The following is an 18,944-nucleotide window of genomic DNA, read 5'->3' as shown; positions in this document are numbered from 1 at the left end:
AGCAGGCCATGCAGCATCAGAACAGCAGGAAAGCTGACATTTCGGGTCGGGACCCTTCTTCAGAAATGGGGGAGGGCAAGCAGGCTCTGAAATAAATGGGGGGGAATGGTGATAGCAGGTATACAGTGGAGCGGATGGGTGGGAGAGAAGATGGACAGGTCAAGGAGGCAAGAATGAAGCTAGTAAAGGTGAGTGTACATAGGTAGTGAGGAGGGGTTTTGTCAGAGAAGAGAGGGGGGGATAGGTGGAAGAGAAGATAGGTCAAGGAGGTGGGGATGACGAGGGGGTGGGGGGACAGGTCTTGGGATGAGATTTTGAAACTAGTGAAGTCCACATTGAGACTATTGGGTGTAGACTTCCAAGGCAGAATACGAGGTGTTGTTCCTCTAGTTTCCGGGTGGCATCGTTGTGACACTGGAGAAAGCCCAGGGTGGACGTGTTGTCCAGCGAGTGGGACGGGGAAATTGAAGAGGTTCACAACTAGGAGGTGTTGTTTGTCACGAACCAAGTGTAGTGCTCCACAAAGTGATCTCAGAGTCTCCGCTTGTTCTCCCAGATGTAGAGGACGCCACATCGGGAATACTGGATGCAATAGAGCACATTAGTGGATGTGCAGGTGAACATCTGTTTAATGTGTAAGGTTTCTTAGGGCCTGGGATGGAGCTGAGGGGGAGGTGCAGGGGCAGGTGCAGCACCTCCCGTGGTTGCAGGTAAAGGTGCCGGGGGTGATGGGGCTAGTGGGGAGTGTGGAGCGGACAAGGGAGTCACAGAGAGAGCGGTCCCTCTGGAAAGCAGATAAGGGTGGAGGGAGAAATATATCCTCGTAGTGGGGTCAGATTGCAGGTAGCGGAAGTGATAGAGAATGATGCGTTAATCCAGAGGTTAATGGAGTGATACATGAGGACAAGGGGAATTATGTCTTTGTTTTTATTGCAGGCAGGGGGTGTGAGGGCTGAGATTTGGTTGAGGGTGTTTTCAACAACTGAGGGGCGCCGAATCGCGCTCCTTGAAAAACGAGGACATCTGGGATGTGCGTGAGTGGAACTCCTCATCTTGAGGGCAGATGAATTGGGAATAGGTGATTGTACTCTTGCAGGAAAGTGGGTGAGAGGAGGTGTAGTCCAGGTAGCTGTGGGATCGATGGACTAGAAATAGATATCAGTTTTGAGGTGGCTACCAGAGATGCAGACAGGGAGGTCCAGGAAGGAGAGAGAGGTATCACAGATGGTCCAGGTGAACTTAAGGTTGGGGTGGAAGGTGTTAGTAAAGTTGACGAACTGTTCAAGCTCCTCATGGGAGCGTGAGGCAGCGCTGATACAAAGAACAAAGAAAATTACAGTATAGGAGCAGGCCATTACGTCCTCCAAGCCTGTGCCAATCCAGATCCTCTATCTAAACCTGTTGCCTATTTTCCAAGGATCTGTATCCCTCTGCTGCCTGCCCATTTGTGTATCTCTCTAGATACATCTTAAATGACGCTTTCTTTCCCACCTCCACCACCTGCACTGGCAACACATTCCAGGCACCCACCACCCTCTGCATAAGGAACTTTCCACGCATATCTCCCTTAAACTTTTCCCCTCTCACCTTAAACTCATGATCCCTAGTAATTGAGTCCCCCACTCTGGGAAAAAGCTTCTTGCTATCCAACCTGTCTATGCCTCTCATGATTTTGTCAATCTCAATCAGGTCCTCCTTCAACCTTCGTCTTTCTAATGTAAATAATCCAAATCCATGCAACCTCTCTTCATAACTAGTGCCCTCTATACAAGGCAACATCCTGGTGAACCTCCTCCGCACCCTCTCCACATCCTTTTGGTAATGTGGCGACCAGAACTGTCTGCAGTATTCCAAATGTGGCCGAACCAAAGTCCTATACAAGTGCAATATGACCTGCCAACTCTTGTACTCAATACCCCATGTACACCTTCTTGACCACTCTATCGACCTGGGTTGTCACCTTCAGGGTACAATGGACCTGAACACCCAGATCTCTCTGCGCATCCCCAGGGCTTTTCCAGTTACCCTTAAGTTCGTTCTTGAATTGAATCTTCCAAATTGCATCACCTCGCATTTGCCTGGATTGAACTCCCATCTGCCATCTCTCCACCCAACTGTTCAATCTATCTATATTCTGCTGCATTCTCCAACAGTCCCCTTCACTATCTGCTACTCCACCAATCTTAGTGTTATCTGCAAACTTGCTAATCAGACCATCTATATCTTCCTCTAGATCATTTTTGTATATCACAAATACCAGTGGTCCCAACATAAGTCCCTGTGGAACACCACTGGTCACAGTTCTCCATTTTGAGTTCTCCATGCCAACTCTGTCTCCTGTTGCCTAGCCAGTTCTCTATCTGTCTAGCTAGTACACCCTGGACCCTATGCGACTTCACTTTCTCCATCAGACTACCATGGGGAACCTTATTGATGCCTTACTGAAGTCCATGTATATGACATGTACAACCCTTCCCTCATCCATCAACTTTGTCACTTCCTCAAAGAATTCTATCAAGTTGGTAAGACATGACCTTCCCTGCACAAAACCATGCTGCCTATCACTAATAAGCCAGTTTTCTTCCAAATGTAAATAGATCCTGTCCCTCAGTATCTTCTCCAACAGCTTCCCCACCACCGACATCAGGCTCACCGATCGATAATTACCTGGATCATCCTTGCTACCCTTCTTAAACAAGGGGACAACATTTGCAATTCTCCAGTCCTCACACATGCTCAAGGATGCTGCAAAGATATCTGTTAAGGCCCCAGCTATTTCCTCTCTTGCTTCCCTCAACAACCTGGGATAAATCCCATACAGACCTGGGACTTATCCACCCTCATGCCTTTTAGAATATCCCACACTTCCCCACTCTTTATGTTGACTTGACCTAGAGTAATCAAACATCTATCCCTAACCTCAACATCCGTCATGTCCCTCTCCTCAGTAAATACCGACGCAAAGTACTCATTAAAGAATCTCACTCTTCTTCTCTGACTCCTCGCATAACCCTCATTTGTCCGTGAGTGGGCCAACCCTTTCACCACTAACCCTCTTGCTCCTTATGTATGAGTAATAGGATTTGGGCTTTTCCTTAACCCTGTTTTTGAAAGTTATTTCATGACCCCTTTTAGCCCTCTTACTTCCTCGTTTCAAATTGGTCCTACTTTCCCGATATTCTTCCAAAGCTTCGTCCGTTTTCAGTCACCTCAACCTAATGTATGCTTCATTTTCCCCTCTTTCCTAGTCTCAAAATTTCACCTGTCATCCATGGTTCCCTAATCTTGCCTGTTCTATCCCTCATTTTCACAGGGACATGTCTGTCCTGCACTCTAATCAACCTCTCTTTAAAAGCCTCCCACATGTCAAGTGTGGATTTACCCTCAAACAGCTGCTCCCAATCCACATTCCCCAGGTCCTGCCGAGTTTTGCTACAGTTGGCCTTCCCCCAATTCAGCACTCTTCCTTTAGGACCATTCTCGACTTTGTCCATCAGTATTCTAAAACTTACAAAACTGTGATCACTATTCCCAAAGTAATCCCCTACTGAAACTTCAACCACCTGGCCAGGCTCATTCCCCAACACCAGGTCCAATATGGCCCCTTCCCAAGTTGGACTATTTACATATGGCCCTGGAAAACCCTCCTGGACGCTCCTCACAAATTCTGCTCCATCTAAACCCCTAACACTAAGTGAATCCCAGTCAATGTTGGGAAAATTAAAATCTCCCATCACCACCACCCTGTTGCTCCTACATCCTTCCATAATCTGCTGACACATTTGTGTCTCTAAGTCATCGATATATCTCCACCACCTGCAATCTGACCCCACTATGAAGGATATATTTCTCTACTCACCCTTATCTAACTTCCAGAGGGACCACTCTCTCTACAACTCCATTGTCCACTACTCACTAGCTCCACCACGCCAGACACATTTCTTTGCAACCTCAGGAGGTGCTACACCTGCCGTACACCTCCCCCTCACCTCCATCCCAGGCCCCAAAAGAAAAAAAGACTTCCACATTAAACAGATGTTCACCTGAACATCGGCTAATGTATCATATCTGCTGATCCCAATGTGGCCTCCTCTATGTGGGAAAAAGCAAGCGGAGGCTTGCAGACCACTTTGTGGAACACCTACGCTCAGTTTGCAACAAACGACTGCACCTCCCAGTCGTGAACCACTTCAACTCTCCCTCCCACTCCTTGGATGGAAGACATGTCCACTCTGGGCTTCCAAAGGTTCTAGGTCTGAAATGTCAGCCTTCCTGTTCCTCTGATGCTGCTTGGCCTGCTGTGTTCATCCAGCTCCACACCTTGTTGCTTCAGGTTCTCCAGCATCTGCAGTTCCTGCTATCTCTGATACAATTTTAAACCCGCCTCCTTAACCTGTCCATGTTCTCTCCCACCCATCAGAGATAATGGGAACTGCAGATGCTGGAGAATCCGAGATAACGAAGTGTGGAGTGGTACCAGCTTCACACTTTATTAACAAAGTGTGGAGCTGGATGAACACAGTAGGCCAAGCAGCATCTCAGGAGCACAAAAGCTGACGTTTCAGGCCTAGACCCTTCATCAGAGAGGGGGATGGGGAGAGGGAACAGGAATGAATAGGGAGAGAGGGGGCAGGTGGATCAAGGATGGATAGAGGAGAAGACAGTGGAGAGGAGACAGACAACTTAAAGGGACGGGGATGGAGCCAGTTGAGGAGTATATAGGTGGGGAGGTAGGGAGGGGATAGGTCAGTCCTGGGAAGACGGACAGGTCAAGGAGGTGGGATGAGGTTAGTACGTAGATGGGGGTGTGGCTTGGGGTGGGAGGAAGGGATGGGTGAGAGGAAGAACCGGTTAGGGAGGCAGAGACAGATTGGACTGGTTTTGGGATGCAGTGGGTGGGGGGAGAAGAGCTGGGCTGGTTTAGGGATGCAGTGGGGGGAGGGGACGAACTGGGCTGGTTTAGGGATGCAGTGGGGGAAGGGGAGATTTTGAAGCTGGTGAAGTCCACATTGATACCATTGGGCTGCAGGGTTCCCAAGCGGAATATGAGTTGCTGTTCCTGCAACCTTCGGGTGGCATCATTGTGGCACTGCAGGAGGCCCATGATGGACATGTCATCTAAAGAATGGGAGGGGGAGTGGAAACGATTCTCTCCCACCTATCCGCTCCTCCCACCTCACTGACCAATCCCCACCACTGCCTACCTACACTCACCTGTACTATACGCACACGAAACGTCAGCTTTCCCGCTCGGCCTGATGTGATCGTCCAGCCCTACACCTTGTTATCTCTTACTATCCCTGAGCGCTTTCTCTGGCCTTGGCTGGGCACAGCGCAGGCGCGGTTTATTGAGTGGGGACGGGTGCGGGGAAGGGAACTCCGGTGCGCAGGCGCAGTTTTGTGATTTTGGGCGGGGAGGCATGTGTCCGACCCGCATGCGCAACCTGGCTACTGTGATGGCTGCGTTGGTGTTGTGTCGTCGCCTTGTCAATCCGTTCGGACAGCGGTTTCCCCTCAATGAGACTATCTCATTCGTACAAACCAGGGAGAAGAAACGATGGATGAAATCTTACATGTTATTAATGGAAAGAAAGAAGAAACTTGAAGGGCCTCCGCCGCCTAAACCCCGGTGTGTATCAGTGTGCATAGGCCGTTGGCCTCAGGCCCTTCATTACCCCAGTGTAGATGATGCTTTGGGTGAAAAGAGGGCGAATGTTGTCTTTCTTGTTTTGCATTTAATATACAAGATTATTATAGAATCTTGCAATTATAGCGTTAGACCACAGACAAGCCGTGTTCTTGTTGAACGGGGGAACATGTTTGAGGGGCTGAATGGCCTACTCCTATTCCTGTGTTCTTGGACTTATATCTGATCGTTAACAAGTGTTTCTTGGTGGAAGTCATAAATTGGAAGCAGATGAAGTTTAATGTAGAAGGTTGAGAAGTGGCTTATTTTGGTAGATAGAATGTGAAGACACACTGTATAATGAACAGTATAAATCTTAAAGGGTGTACAAGAGCAGAAATCTGTATTTATGTTTGCATAAGTTGTTAAAGATGGAAGAACAGATTGAGCTTAATAGAACACATCTTTGGCTTTATTAACAGCATTATAACATAGTAAAACAAGGAGGTTATGTGGAACTTGCATATGATGGGAGGTTGCCTCTGTTGGAGTATTCTGTTCAGTACTGGGTACCACAGAGAATGTGAAGGAGAGGATTTAAGTGGAGGAACTGGGATGTCTTACTGCAATTATACAATGCTTTCATGAGATCATTCCTGGCATATTGTGTGCAGATTTGGTCTCATCTGAGGAAGTAAGTTCTGGCTATGGAGGGAATGCAATAATGGTTTACCAGGCTGATTTCTGGGATGGCAGTACTGATGTGAGAAAAGAGATTAGCTTGGTTAGCACTATAACCGCTGAAGTTGAGAAGGGTGAGGAAGGATCTCATAGAAACCTATAAAATTCTAAGGCAACTGGACTGGGTGGATGCAGGAAGGATGTTCCTGGTGCTCAGGGAGTCCATAACCATGGGGTTGCAGTCTAACGATATGGGGTAGGCCATTTAGGACTGAGATGAGAAGTTTCTTGACCCAGAGAGTGGTGAGCTGTGGAATTCTCTGTCACAGAAAATGGTTAAAGCCAAACCTTGAATGTTTTTGAGAAGGTGTTAGATAAAGTTCTTGGAGTTGAAGGGATTACAGGGTACTGAGTTGGATGATTAGCCACGATCACATTGAAAGGCAGAAAAACTCAAGGTATGGCCTACATCTGCTTCTGTTCTCTGTTCCTTTGTTAAACAGGAATTTCCCAATAATGTTTTTTCCTCACAGATGCTGCCAGACCTGCTGAGCTTTTCCAGCAACTTTGTTTTTGTTCTTGTTTTTGTTTCCCAATAATGGTTTCTGGGATGAGGAACTTAAGTTATAAAGAGAGATTGGACTAGGTAGGATGGTTTTCTTCAGAAAATAATAGGTGCAGAGAAGATTTAATAGAGGTAGTCCAAATCACTAGGGTCTGGAGAATCAATGGAGAGAAACCTTTCCCACCCTTGAAAGGATTGGAATGAAGAGGGCACAAATCTGAATAACTGGTGACAGAAGCAAAATTGGTATATGGAAAAACTTCATTGCGTAGTGAGTAGTTGAAATCAGGAATGTAGTGGTGGTGTTCCCATGTATCACTTGACCTTGACGTCTGGATTGAAATGGTTGTGGGCTTGGTACGTGCTGTCTAAGGATCTTCTGTAATTTCTGCAATACATCTTGTTGATAGACCCTGCAGTTACTGAGCATCGGTATGGATGGATGTTTGTGGATGTGGTGCCAGTCAAGTGGATTGCTTTGCCTTGGATAGTGTCAATATTCCTGAGTGTTGTTGGAGCTGCACCCATCCAGACAATTGGGGAGTATTTCGTCGCTCTCCTGACTTGTGCCCTGTAGATGGTGGACAGGCTTTGAGGTCGATGGTATCCCCTACGATGTTGACGGTGGGGGATTCAGAGATGGTAACGCCTTTGAATGTCAATGAGAAGTCGTTATATTATGTCTTATTGGAGATGGTCATTGCCTGGGATTTGTGTAGCATGAATGTTACTTGTTACGTGTCAGCCCAAGCCTGGATTATCTGGATCTTGTTGCATTTGAACACGGATTGCTTCGGTATCTGAGGAGTCATGAATGGTGCTGAACATTGTGCAGTCATTGGCAAACATTCCCACTTCCGGCCTTGTGATAAAGGAAAGGTCATTGAAGCAGCTGAAGATGGTTAGGCCTAAGACACTATGCTGAGGAACTCCTGCAGAGATGTTCTGGAGCTGAGATAAGTATATCTGCAACCAACTGAGAGTTTGACCCTTGATACCCACTGATTCCAGTTTTGCCAGGGCTCCTTGATGCCACACTCAGTCAAATGCAGCCTTGATGTCAAGAGTTGTCACTTTCACCTCACCTCTGGAATTCAGCTCTTTTGTCCATATTTGAACCATGTCTGTAATGAGGTCGGGAGCTGACTGGCCCTCATGGATCCCAAGCTGGGCGTCACTTAGCAGATGCTGCTTCATAGCACTGTTGATGACACGTTCCATCACTTTACTAATGATCAACAGTAGACTGATGGAGCAGTAGTTGGCTGGGTTGGAATTATCCTACATTTTGCATACAGGAGATACCTGGGCAATTTTCCACATTGTCAGGTAAATGCCAATGTTGTAACTAGTGCAGAACAGCTTACCTAGTTCTGGAGCACAAGTCTTTAGTACTATTGCCAGACTATTGTCAAGACCCATAGCCTTTTCACTATCCAATGCCTCCAACCGTTTCATGATATCACGTCGAGTGAATTGATTTGACTGAAAACTGGCATCTGTGATGCTAGGGATCACTGGAGGAGGCTGAGATTACTTATCCACTGAAATGATTCAGGTTGATGTTTCGTATTGGATGTACAATATATTGGGCTCATCCATTAATGTGGCAGGACCGCAGACCTTAGATCCATCTTGATTTGTTCGAGAGAATGTGAAATCGAGATGAATGATGTGTCTCAGAGAAGGGGTAGGTATTGGCAGGTGACATTCCTAGCTTGTGCCATTCATCCTGGTGTCTGGATATGCACCTCCAGTGCCTAAACAACAGTGCTATAGACCGCATGCGAGCCACTTTCAGTTCAGACTTGGAAATATATACTTGGTCTTGCAGTTTTGATGGGTCAAAACCTTAGAACACACCCCATAATCTATTGTGGGATGACCTACAGCACAAGGACTGCAGGAGTTCAAGAAAGCAGCTCACCACCACTTTCTCAAGGGCTACTAGGGATGGGCAATAAATGCTGGCAAAGCCAGCAATGCCTATATCACACATATGAATAAAATGATTCACTAGGGCCAATCACTCTTCTACTAGAGACCTCGTTAAAACCTTAGGTCTAACCACTTCTCTATTTGAGAAAAAAATTGAGTTTTTTTTAAACCCACCAACTGGCAGCATCGGTTCTGCCATCCCGTTCCGTCTTCCAGATAGAATCACGAAAAATGTACCCCACAGAAGAAGTGATTTCAGAAGAAGGGCCTAGGCCCGAAACATCAGCTTTCCTGCTCCTCTGCTGCTTGGCGTGGTGTGTTCATCTAGCTCACACCTTGTTATCTCAAATTCTCCAGCATCTGCAGTTCCTACTATCTCTGCCTCCTTTTTCTTTCTAGATAAAGTCATAAGTCACACAACGCCAAGTTATATTTGAAATCACAAGCTTTTGGAGCACTGATCACCTGATGAAGGATTAGCGCCAGGAAAGCTTGTGATTTCAAATGCAGTTAGTTGCGTTCTTGCATGACCTCGCACTAAAGAAAATGGCCATTGAAAATCACGTTATAGGGAAAGTGCTATACCTATACAGCAGAAAGTTCATTTTGTTCCAAACAGTGTCCAGTATTCATCAATCACATTACAGCCACTTTGTTAAGAAAACTTGTTGTAGTAGAACTACCTATAAGCCTGTTGGACTGTAACCTGGTGTCGTGTGACTTCAGACCTTGTCCACCCCGGTCCAACACCGGCACTTCCACATCATTTCTTTCTAGATGGTAGTGGTCATGGGTTTGGAAAGTGCTGTCTGTGGATCCTAGTGAATTTCGGCAGTGCTCTTTGCAGTGGTATACACTGCTACTTCTGAATGTCAGTGGTGGAAGAACTGAATATTTGTGCATATGGTGCCAATCGAGTGTTCTAAAAAGTGTCAGGCTTCTTGAGTGTTCTTGCAGTTGCACTCATCCAGGCAAGTGGGGAGTATTGCATCATGCTCCTGATTTGTGTCTTGTCAGTGGTAGACAGACTTTGGGGAGTCAGGAAGTGAGTTACATGTTGCAGATTTCCTGGCCTCTGACCTGCTCCTGTAGCCCAGCATTTGTATGACCAGTTCAGTTTCTGGTCAGTGGGGTGTGTTCTTTGATACAGTCCTGGCATCTACTTTACATCTACATCCATCGTAATGAATATGCAAAGAATTGAGTGGGAAGATGCCTACACAAACAGCATCAGAAAGAGACTACATGCCCCGACATACACATCACACTACCTTATATCAGGATCATGTCGGAACCCACCACAAGACTCCTATGACTGCTGGGCATCAGGGTTGATGTGGGCCTGTGTGCCACTCTACGACAACTGCTCACCCGAACTAAAGACCCACTCCCCACCATGGACTGGACCAACGTCATCTACAAGATCCCCTGCAGAGACTGCGAGAAACACCACATTGGACAAACAGGAAGGAAACTCACAACAAGAGTACGTGAACACCAACTGGCTACAAAAAGACACAACCAATACTCACTCATCTCAATCCACATGGACAAGAGAACAACCAATTCAACTGGGACAACACCAAGATCCTGGGACAGGCTAGGCAGAGACAGGCACGAGAATTCCTAGAAGCCTGGCACTCCACGAAGCAGTCTATTAATAAACACATTGAACTTGATCTCATATACATTCCACTATGAAGGGAAACCGGAAGTGAGGCAATCCTTCTCAACAGACCCCAGAGTTTAAAAACCAGACAGGAAAACACACAGTTCATCAGAGGCTACACCTGAGGATGTTACCAAGCACAGTAATGAAACACCTGCAAAACAAAAAACCAGCTCAGTGAGCCAACCAGCCTCAACAACCTCAGTACCTGGCATAACACAGGCACTCTGATATCATGCTATTTAATTGTGTGTTTGGCAAGATGTCCTCTTCACTAGACAGCTTCATCCTGTTCATAGAAAAACACTCTTAGATTCGTAGAATGGTGGTAAAATGAAATAGCTAGTTTCACCTGTTGTTAGTGTTTGAAATACCTTCCCCTTCCAGGCTAACCTGAGACTGACTTAACACCACTCAGTGATAGATGTAGGCCTTTTCATGAGGTTTTATGATATACAAGTGATGATTTTATCAGGGTATCCATTATCACACAGGACAGCTTTAGAGTGCATTTTCTCAGTGTCAAGCTTGTGTAGTAAGCTGGTGATTTGGGCCATATGAAATTATCAATAAGATTGATCTTGTAGCACTGGGCCTGTGGGAATCCCAATGTCTATATTGACTAGTGAATGAAGGCTTTCAGTAAGTGACAGTTAAACTCCAGAATAAATTTGTTTTTTATTGAGCTATGTAATAAAGTTCTTTTTCTGCAGATTGAAATAGTGCGAGTGTGACATCTGCATTGCAGAAGTATGCAAAGACTCTTGACGTAAATGGTCTTTCCACCAAAGGCACACTTCCTGTGGTAACTAACAAAGATGTTAGCAGGAGCTGAGCCTAAAACGGATCCCATGTGAGCACTATCTAAAAGTCTCCACACTGGATTCTAGTATGTGATAGAAGTGCAGTATATCAGATTGATAAATGTTTTTGATACAAGCTTCAATAACTATATGGTTGAACTGGAAGGGGGAAAGCAAATTTTGTTGCTGTGAGCTGATTTTAAAATATTTTGTTGAATTTCAGTTCGGAGCAACCTAACTGGGACTATCATGCTGAAGTTGAGGCCTTTAGTCATCGTCTTAATGAGAATTTCAACCTGGATCTTCTAAAAACAGCATTCGTCAATCCCTGTTACATCACATCTGAGGAAGCACGCCGCCGGGAGCTTAGACTGGAAAGAGAGGAGATCACGTTAAATCTTAAAGACAACCATCAGTTATTTGAGAAAGGTTTATTGTTAACAAATACATACCTCCAAGACTGTTTCCATAGTACCTATCCAAACTTACCTGCTGATGGTGTTAAGGCACTTACTAGTCACCTCACAGGTTCACTGACTGTGTGCAGCGTGGCCAGGAATTTAGCTGTGGAAGACTTGACACTGAGTGCAGAGTTTCCAGTGCCACAAGAAATATTACGAAAGACATTCTTTGCTGTCATTGGGGCTTTGCTTGAGACCAGTGGACCTGAAAGAGCTACCATATTTGTTAGGGTAAGATACTGGGGTAGTAATGGTGTGGGTAGCAGATTACATTGCATGTGTAAATAATAACAAGGAACTATACTAAGTACAGTGACAACTGCCTAAGGTTCAAGCACATTTACGAGTTGTGAGAGCAGAAACAACAAGTTGCATTCATACAATTTATGTAATAGCTTCAACATAGAGAAATGACCTCAGATGTTTCTCTCAAGCATAATCAACCAAATATTAACAATGACACCTGCAGAAAGATTGGTACCTGAGAGATCTGAGATTTGAGGTAATTGGGGTTGATAGGAATTTTTTTATTGATTTGGAATGCAATTTCTAAAAGGATGGTGGAAGCAGTTTTAATCCTCCCTTTAAAAATGGAATTGGATGTATGTTTGTGAAAGAGAAAAATTGTAGCACCACATGGAAGGGATTGAGACTAAATGGACAGTTCTTCCAAACAGAGACAACAAGGTGTAGAGCTGGATGAACACAGCAGGCCAAGCAGTATCAGAGGAGCAGGAAGACTGACGTTTCAGGCCTAGATCCTTCTTCAGAAAAATTCTTTCAAACAGCCAGTTTAAATATAATGGTCTGAATGGCCTCCTCCTGAGCTTGATAATTCTGACACCCAAAAAAAATACAACTAGAAGGAGAAACAAAAATATGGTCAAAGAGATGGGGCTTAAAAGAGGAGCTTGGAACAATGAGGAAATGGATTTATGTCAGAAACTACGTAGAGTTTGTCTCTAGTTATAGAGCCAGCATGTATGAAAGATGAAAACACAACGACCTCAAGACAAAATACCCACTGGCAAATTGTGTGATTAGAAGGGATGTTAAGCAAAATTGCTCGTGCTTTACTGAAGCATTTTTACACAAAACAAAAGAATGAGTATAGTGGATCTCAATGGAAATTTGCCAAGAATTGAATACTTAACATCCCATTCTTTATCTAACATCCTTGGAAAATGCTTGTGATTTATGAGGTGAGAGGAGTCACTGACGAGAAATGAAATGTTCTTATTCTTTTATCAACCAGCATCAAAATTCCCCTACTTCATATAGAACAAACCCAGACATAGAGTAAAACCACATCTGTTTTGTCCTAACAATGTGCTTTAACCTCAAAACACTCATATCCCCTACATCTGACTAACTCATAGTTTCACTGAGTTCATTTTCTTTTGCAATGGCAGCCTAGTGGATTGAGGTGACAGAAAAACTACCCCTCTTGTACAGCGGGTCTTATAAAGATGCACTGCAGTCAAATACAAGATAAAACAGTCAAAGTACTGGGGAGCACTTAGCAACCACATCGTAGAATATTTACACAGAGAAAATTAGCAGAATCTTCTCATGTTTTAAAAAAAAGCATGTATAAGAACAGTATGGAACGTCAAATAATATTGCTTGAATTTTAAATTTTGCACAAGGTGAAAGAACTAAAATCTCCTTGGTCAGGCACAAGTTTTGAGTAAGATGCATTTGCATTGTCCACTGTTCAGGTGGAGGTCGTGACCCTGAGGAAATCAGATATAGAATCTGCTAGTCCAGTCATGAGAGGAGTTGGGAGATGTTTGCGGGGTTCTTGGAGCCCAGTTTCTGATTATTTCTTATGTTCAGATTCGAGTATTTGTGCACATCATTGTATTTTACTTCATTATTAAAATTCAACTGGGGGTTAGTATCAAATGCTTTTGACTTCACACCAACGCTAAGATGTTGCAGTGTAAATTCTGAGTTGGGCCTGACTTTGCCTTGGACATTGAGTACAATTTTTTTTGCATCTTCAGAGCAAAGCTGCTTCACCGTCCCGTGGCACCTGTGCATATGTAGGCTCAATTAGCCAGCTTAAAAAAAATTGAAGTTTACCACATGAAGGTTTTCATTTGAATTGGCAGAATTCCAGTATAACTCTAGGCTATGCCTGCTGCGGTTGCATCAGTGTGTTCCTGCAGTTTTGTATGATTTGATCCAAGTCTAAAAGTGACTGTGTAACAGTGGATGCTATGTTTGATTACTTGTATTATTAACATGGTGTTACCTGCTGTCTCTCTTTACTGCATCTCGTGATTCAAAGGTTTTGTGGATTTGTAACAATCTATTAACAGTTCATGAAATGTTTACTCCTGCCTTCACTTCTGAATAGAAAATTTGACTTTATGGTGTAATGTGTTTTCTAATTTATAGGACTTCTTAATTACTCAACTTATTGGTAAAGACCTGTTTGAAATGTGGCCTGTAATTAATCCAATGGGATTATTGGTCGAAGAGCTGAAGAATAGGAAGATGTCTCTTCCTGAGTCCAGGCTGACGAGGCAGTCTGGAGCAAGCACTGTGCTACCTGTGTATTTTGTTGGACTGTACAGGTACGTGACAAATGTTGGTCAACATGCTGTGGAATGGCTGTAACTTAAACTCTACGGTTAATAAATATGGAAAGAATTGCTGTAAAAATATACAATTTCATATTACGTTTCAAATGTTTCCTCTTGCTCATCATATAAATGTACTGCAGACTGTGAAACTTTAGATCTCAGAAATGAAATTTAAAACTTTTTACCGGGAGTGGAAGAGAGAAGCTGACTGTTTGGAACAATAGAAAGCAGTGTTGATGGTATGCTTGATTATTGAAAGCCAGTCTTGAGAGTTGTTGGATAGAAAGACAATTTAATGGCTACAGGTCTTAAATGGTGGGGAGGGTTGCTGGTTGGATGAGCAGGTGGCTATTGTGAATTTTATATCTGAAAAGGAGGTGGCAATGGGCATGATTTGCCTATTTGCTGTGATGTGTTGGGAAGTATGTTTGGGATTGCTGAACCACTTCAAGAATAGGCAGTGAAAATATTTGTACAAGCAGCAGCATTAATGTTAAGAAATGCTCCATTTAAAGATGGCTCATGCTTAAAACACTAATTTTGTATATACAAGAGCTACCTGATAGAGACATGTCTTCATGAAATTATTGCAGGTCCTATGTTAATAGTTTTTTAGTCCTGGTGTTGATGGGGTTCTACAGGGTAATAAAGAAACAGTAATATATACCCATTAGGATGATATATTACTTAGCCTTTTATGTAATCGGCCTTTTGGAATGACCTGGTAATGTTGACTAAAAACCAAAAGAACTGCAGACGCTGTAAATCAAAAACAAAAACAGAAGTTGCTGTAAAAGCTCAGCAGGTCTGCCAGCACCTGTGGAGAGAAATCAGAATTAACGCTTTGGATCTGGTGACCCTTCCTTAGAACTGATCGTAGTTAGAAAAATATTGGTTTATACGCAGAAGGTAGGGTCGTGGGGAGGGGGTAAGGGCTAAACGATGGGTAGGGATAGAACCCAAAGGGAGAGAAGAGCAATTGGATAGACAAAGAAGTTGACAACTATCTGGCTGTGAGGGTGAATAGCTGTTAATGGGGACTGTTAGTGACTAACAATAGGTAGTGTGTAATGGCAGGCTATGTGATAACAAGGCCTGGTGTGTGGGTTGTGGGGCTAGGACATGGGAGAATTTAGGTGCTAAAATTATTGAACTTGATGTTGTGTTTGGAGGGTTTTCGGAGTGGAAAATGAGATGTCGTTCTTCCAACTTGCGCTGAGCTTTGCTGGATCATTGCAGCAAGCCTGGGACAGAGATGTTGGCCAAGGAACAGGGTGGTGTGTTAAAATGCAACTGGAAACTTGGTCTTTTTTGCAGGCAGAAGGTAGATGTTCTGCTAAGTGGTCACCCAATCTACATTTTGTTTCCCCAATGTAGAGGAGACCACATTATGAGCAGCAAATGTAGGAGACTAGATTATGGGAAGTGCAGATAAAGTGCTGCTTCACCTGGAAGATCCGTTTGGGCTCTTGGATACCGGGCACAGAAGATGTAAATGGGCAGGTGTTACACCTTTGGTTGCAGGAGAATGTGCTGCAGGGTGACGTTGGGAGTGAAGGAAGAGTGGACCGGGGTGTCCCAGAGGGAATGGTCCCTGCAGAAGGTGGACAAGGGAGGGGAGGGGAATATATTTCTGGTGGCAGCATCTTGCTGGAGATGACGGAAATGGGCACCTGTTGATCCTCTGGATGTGGATGCTGGTGGAATGGTGGGTAAAGACAAGGGGAACTCTATTGCTTTTGTGGGAGTGAAGAGAGGGGTGAGGGCAGAAGTGCGGGAGGTCGGTTGGAGAATCCTAGCTCCAGGAAGAAAGTGGACATTTCCGAGGCTGCCTTGTCGAAGTTGGCCTCATCCGAACACGTGCTGACGTTTCAGGCCCAGACCCTTCTTAAGAAAATTTCAGAAAATTCTTCAGAAGATTTTCTGAAGAAGAGTCTGGGCCCGAAACGTCAGCCTTCCTGCTCCTCTGATGCTGCTTGGCCTGCTGTGTACATCCAGTTCTACACCTTGTTATGCTTTTCTATCGCTTTGGGTTCTATCTCTACCTATTGCTTATTCCTTATCTCCTCCCTCCACCTATCTTCTGCATATAAACCAACATTTTCCTGGCTATCATCAGTGCTGAAGGAGGAACACCCAATCCAAAACATTAACATTTTTTTCACAGATGCTGCCAGATCTGCTGAGCTTTTCCAACAACTTTCTGGTATGTTGCTGTTAGCTTATCATCATCTTGTGGATGGTCCATACATTCACCAGTGGCCAAAATAAGTTGATTGGTGTCATTGAGAATCTGGAGATCTGTACCTGTCACTTGTCAGATACTAAAAGCTGCAGTTGTCTAGCATGGGTTGTTTCCCATACAGGGAAGTTATGAGTGGAGCTGAAAATTGTGAATCTGTGAAATATAAGGTTTTAGAGTAGATTTGTAGCTTGGACTGTGGGTGTCGAGGTTGGTTGGCTCGCCGAGCTGGTTTCTTGTTTCGCAGACGTTTTGTTACCTTGCTGGTAACATCCTCGGTGCAGCCTTCAAAGAAGTGGTTGTGTGTTCTCCCACCTGGTTTTTAAACTCCGGGATCCATTAAGATGGATTGCCTCACTTCCGGTTTTCCTTCGTAGTGAATGTATGTGGGGTAGAGTTCAATATGTTTATTTATAGCATGTTTTGTTGAGTGCCAGGCTTCTAGGAGTTCTCATGCCTGTCTCTGCCTAGCCTATCCCAGGATCTTGGTGTTGTCCTGGTCAAAATGGTGGTTATCTTTGTCCATGTGGATTGAGATGAGTGAGTATTGGTCATGTCTTTTTGTAGCCATTTGGTGTTCATGTACTCTTGTTGTTAGTTTCCTTCCTGTTTGTCCAACGTAGTCTTTCTCACAGTCTCTGCAGGGGATCTTGTAGATGACATTGGTCCTGTCCATGGCGGGGAGAGGGTCTTTAGTTTGGGTGAGCAGTTGTCGTAGGCTGACGTGAACAAGAAACCAGCTCGGCGAGCCAACCAACCTCAATCTGTGAAATGCTTAACTCCAAATATTGCAATAGAGAACATCATTTTTAAATGAAACAGCTAGAAGCCATTGATATGTTAGTACTGCCTTGATCAATGCAGTGATTTCTTGTTTTAGAGATAGCAGGAACTGCAGATGCTGGAGAAACTGAGATAACAAAGTTGTAGAGCTGGATGAACGCAGCAGGCCAGACAGCATCAGAGGAGCAGGAATGCTGATGTTTCGGGCCTAGACCCTTCGGAAAATGGAGAATGGAAAATGCAGAAAATGAAGAGGAGTCTAGGCCCGAAACATCAGCCTTCCTCCTCCTCTGATGCTGCTTGGCTTGCTGTGTTCATCCAGCTCTACAACTTGTTACCTCAGTGATTTCTTGTGGTATTTTGTCTGTGCATAGTTGTTATATGGTACAATTGAAATGGGAGAAAGAGAAGAGTTGATGAATGGCGGTGAGAGGAGTGCCTGCAATGGAATCAAATACTTTGGATATGAGAGTGCAGCAGTTTTATTTAGTTAAAATAGAGTGGAGAAAAGTGATTAACTCCTAAAAATACATGAATACTTAAGAGGAAAAGTCTCTTTTGGGTCATTCAGTCCAGTTGTTTGTATTAAATATTTCCAGAATTGTCATTTATTTTGCACAAATAAAAGTTTTATCCAAAGTTGTCTATTGGACTTTCAATTTGCAGGCATGAGTTTTTATTTTAAGTTTTGCTCAACTTCCCTAAACTGTTAGTTGTTTTTTCTTCCAATTGGCTGTGTAGGATGAATGGTTTTGAATGGTTTATGAAATAGTTACCTCATGAACTCTGCATTGTACATGTTGCAAGCGACAAGTAACTCATCGATTTAAGTTATACTTGGTTTTCTATCAGTAATAGCATCTATCATTCATTTATAACAAAAATGAAGCAGTACTGACCTGGAAATGCTGGGATTAACTGATATTCAATGTCTTGTTTCAGTGATAAGCAACTAATCGCAGAAGGACCTGGTGAAACCGTGCTGTCAGCAGAAGAGGAGGCAGCACGAGTAGCACTGCGTAAAATTTATGGCTATACAGAAAACAGACGACCTTGGGATTATTCAAATCCCACAAAGCAACCCACGGCAGCTAAAGCACTGAGCAATTAATGTTCTGGCCTCATCCCATCTGACTTGTCATCAAGTATTAGTCCTGGTTATAGGACGTTAACCATTGCAAAGTGATGAATATTTACATAGCTGTAATAAAAACATTCAAAATCAGTTTTCAGTATTTATTGCAAAAATTATTTGGGGCTTTGTATCCGATGTGTACAGTTCTGGTTGTCAAGTTATGAAAAGGATATAGATGTACTGGAGAGGATGTTTAGAAGCTACAATGATACCAGAGCTATGATGTTATGCTTATCATGACGGAAGGAACCAGGTGATTTTTTTTTCCTCAAAAGAGATTATTGAAGTGTAACTTAATAGAGGTGTTTAGGGTTAAAAAAGATTTTAATGAGAATAGATCAGGGCTTCTTGAACAGGGCAGAGAGAATTAGGGAAGTGAGAGACTAGAACTGGAGCCCATAAATATGAGTCATCAAGAAATAAAGCAGATTATAGGAAACTTATTTG

At 43.9% G+C, this 18,944-nt stretch overlaps 1 protein-coding gene across 1 annotated transcript; it reads left to right on the top strand.

Moving 5' to 3' along the window:
* Positions 1-5,423: 5,423 nt before the first annotated feature.
* Positions 5,424-18,587, top strand: mrpl44 (mitochondrial ribosomal protein L44). Its single transcript, XM_048541577.1, has 4 exons — positions 5,424-5,629; positions 11,506-11,974; positions 14,150-14,328; positions 18,305-18,587. The coding sequence occupies exons 1-4, from the start codon at positions 5,436-5,438 to the stop codon at positions 18,471-18,473; spliced, it is 1,011 nt and encodes a 336-aa protein (XP_048397534.1). The 5' UTR covers positions 5,424-5,435; the 3' UTR covers positions 18,474-18,587.
* The last annotated feature ends 357 nt before the right edge of the window (positions 18,588-18,944 follow it).

The sequence above is a fragment of the Stegostoma tigrinum genome, chromosome 14 (genome assembly GCF_030684315.1).
Source record: "Stegostoma tigrinum isolate sSteTig4 chromosome 14, sSteTig4.hap1, whole genome shotgun sequence".
Classification (NCBI taxonomy): domain Eukaryota; kingdom Metazoa; phylum Chordata; class Chondrichthyes; order Orectolobiformes; family Stegostomatidae; genus Stegostoma; species Stegostoma tigrinum.
The sequence above is the reverse complement of the archived record's forward strand: the minus strand, read 5'-3'. Positions and strand labels throughout refer to the sequence as shown.